Source organism: Limulus polyphemus, unplaced genomic scaffold, assembly GCF_000517525.1.
Source record: "Limulus polyphemus unplaced genomic scaffold, Limulus_polyphemus-2.1.2 Scaffold608, whole genome shotgun sequence".
Classification (NCBI taxonomy): Eukaryota; Metazoa; Arthropoda; class Merostomata; order Xiphosura; family Limulidae; genus Limulus; species Limulus polyphemus.
The window spans coordinates 269,392-272,254 of record NW_013666218.1 but is presented as its reverse complement, the minus strand read 5'-3'; the positions used below and the strand labels follow the sequence as shown (position 1 = coordinate 272,254).

The 2,863-nt window shown below is 32.9% G+C and overlaps 1 protein-coding gene across 1 annotated transcript in view; it reads right to left on the bottom strand.

Moving 5' to 3' along the window:
* LOC106459438 (tachykinin-like peptides receptor 99D) overlaps positions 1–2,481 on the bottom strand; it is an 86,722-nt gene extending 84,241 nt beyond the window's left edge. Inside the window, exon 1 of the mRNA XM_013919057.1 lies at positions 2,078–2,481. Within this exon, the coding sequence (XP_013774511.1) occupies positions 2,078–2,481 (404 nt within the window). The remainder of the gene's footprint in view (positions 1–2,077) is intronic.
* Between the last annotated feature and the right edge of the window lie 382 nt (positions 2,482–2,863).

The following is a 2,863-nucleotide window of genomic DNA, read 5'->3' as shown; positions in this document are numbered from 1 at the left end:
TGAATTCGTAGTGTATTCATAAAATAATTATTGGTAAAAATCAGTGAGATTAACAACTTCTAATATATAGAAAAGCCAGTGCGTTTTGGTAACACTACGTTCCAGCAATGGCTTTTATGTCGTGTTGCTAGCAACAAAAGTATAACCTGATATTGTTGTTAGTCTATGTAATAAAAATATAAAATAAAAATGTATAAACAACAAAACTGGAAAATATGTGTTAATTTCTTAATTTAATCTCCATTGATTGAAGAGGTTTGTTTTTTTGTTGAAAACGTTGCTTATATAACAGAAAATAGCTTAATTCAGAAAATAATGTTGTTAGTTATTAATCACAAAGCTACACAATGGGCTATCTGTTCTCTGTCTACCACGGGTATCGAAACCCAATTTCTAGCGGTATATAATCGCAGACATGCCACTGTGCCACTGGGGGACTCAGAAACGATTTAAATTTAAAATTGAATCGATATTTCTACTTTCATGATAAATGTTATGCACTTGGTTCTAGGCTAGGTGACCCCACACTATGTCTTTACTTTAGGCTTATTGTACCAATACTCACCACACTTATAAGGTTTCACGGCACACACACCCCAGTCTCTTGCAACCCTGTCACTAAAATCGTAATGGGTAGACAGTAATCGAATTATTCTATCTGGATAAATGTATTTTGGCTTTTATGTCTCCACCTATTTCGAGAAATCAAGCGTGACGTGACATGGCTTTCATATAGGTTAGATGGAACCATATTACACTAACATTTTCATTGCATTTGCCTTATATATTTAAGAAAGGCAAAAATTATTTTTCATCTGTAAGTGTGTAGAGTGACAGAGGCTACAAATCTAACAATCAAGAGTTTGTATGGTGTGATCTACTGCTTTGACAGATTCTAAAATACGTAACAAACCTCTTAAACAAGACTTTCTTCAAGATAGCGAGTACAAGACACAGAACTTGCGATGCGACTGTTATCGTTGTTTATCCAATTATTACATGTATTGTACCTGCGCTTATATTCTGTGCTTAGTAAATATACTGCGATCATATCCACAAAATGAGTTTTCTAATACATTTCATCATATATTGTTATTCTAATTAATATTATACATAAACACAGATATAAACATACATTTCGAATACCGATTAAGGTATTGTTAACTGTGTATTTAGTACTGCATCGCTGTGATGATAGACTGGACTCTTCAAAATAATAAGCCTAACTTGAAAATACAGTTTTTTATAAAAATTTAGACAAATAAGCTTATGCAGCTAGCCGTCTTTCCGTCTCCAAAGTTAAATTTTATGTTTTTTTAATGTTATTTAAATCCTTAATACAATTAATATATATATATATATTTAGTATATTTAATCTATTCCATACTGTATATTTTGAAGATTATTTTAAATTGTTAGCTTAGAATACGGATTTAGAACTAGCCTAAATCTCCAAAGTTCGCTCAATCTCGTGTGATGTTATTAGGATTACGGCCGAAAATGTCATGAATAGCAAGGGCACACAAATGAGGATTCAATGTCATATAATCATTATAAGTATTTGTTTTATGGTAGTTCATACTCTTAATTAAACCATTGCATGTATATATATCTAACTATCTACTGAATTAATTTTTAGTTCTGAATCATTTAATTATTTCACTTTGATCAGAAGTTATTGAAAATAAAACTTATTTTATTGAATATAAATAAGAATAAACAGTAAATACTAGTGATCTTTAAACTACGACTTCCATTAAAGCGTCCGAAAAGCGCAGGTTATTGTATACCCAGGTTTAAAATATATCATTAATTACGAAAATTGAGTATATAGATACTCAATAATTGTGTAGTCACTTAAGCCTACATTAGATAAATAAGCCACATAAGGCTCAATACCGCTGAAGAATTAGAAAAGTTAACATAACATTTTAAACAGTGTAGATTTTAAAATATTAATACAGTTTAGGGTTCACTATTCACACTCGTAAATTGTAGTCTAGTATTATTTCAAGGGAAGCAAAGCCCAAGTGAAAGAAAAAGTGTTTTCCTAATATCAGTAGAGTCAACTACTCACCTATCAATGGAGATGGCCATCAACGTGAAAACACTGGCTGCTACTGATAAGATAGAGATGAAGTTGGATATCTTGCAGTAGGCACTGCCGAAAGGCCAGTCACCATTCAACATGGAAGAGAAACTGAAGATGACGTTCAGGGTGGACACCATGGTATCTGCTAAGCTAAGGTTTACCAAGAAGTAATTGGTAACGGTCCTCATCCTCTTATGGGCCAGGACGATCCAGATGACGATGACGTTGCCACCAGTTGCAACCAGGACCATCCCCCCAAAGGCAAGACTCCACAACGTCTGTTGCCACCATGGCAGAATGTAAACGTTTCCTGTAGGGATCTCAGAAGCCAAAGTGCCATTAGCATCCGATGAAGTGTCATTTTCGTAAATGGTGTAGTTTTCAATCATCATGTAGTCTATTGTGATTTGTTGAGATATAATTCGAGAATTTTAATTGATTATAATATTATAAAACGGAATAAAATGTATTTCACTTAAAGATGGTAATTCTTCTCAACTAGGTAATTTAAATTTAAAAACTTGCGAGGTTTGCTTTTTTTTTATCGAAGTTCTCTGTGCTAATGCTTTGCTGTTTTATGGCTGGAAGTTAAAGCCAGTCCACAATTCGAGTTGATTTTTAGTGTGTATAAGATATATAACCTGAAGGTTATATATATATAGAGAGAGAACAGTGGTATTTCTTAGTATCAGGGATTGGCTGAAAACTCATTAAACATTTTTCAGACACACATGTTCGTACGTGAAACAACTTAGTCCATTCCTAGCTTTG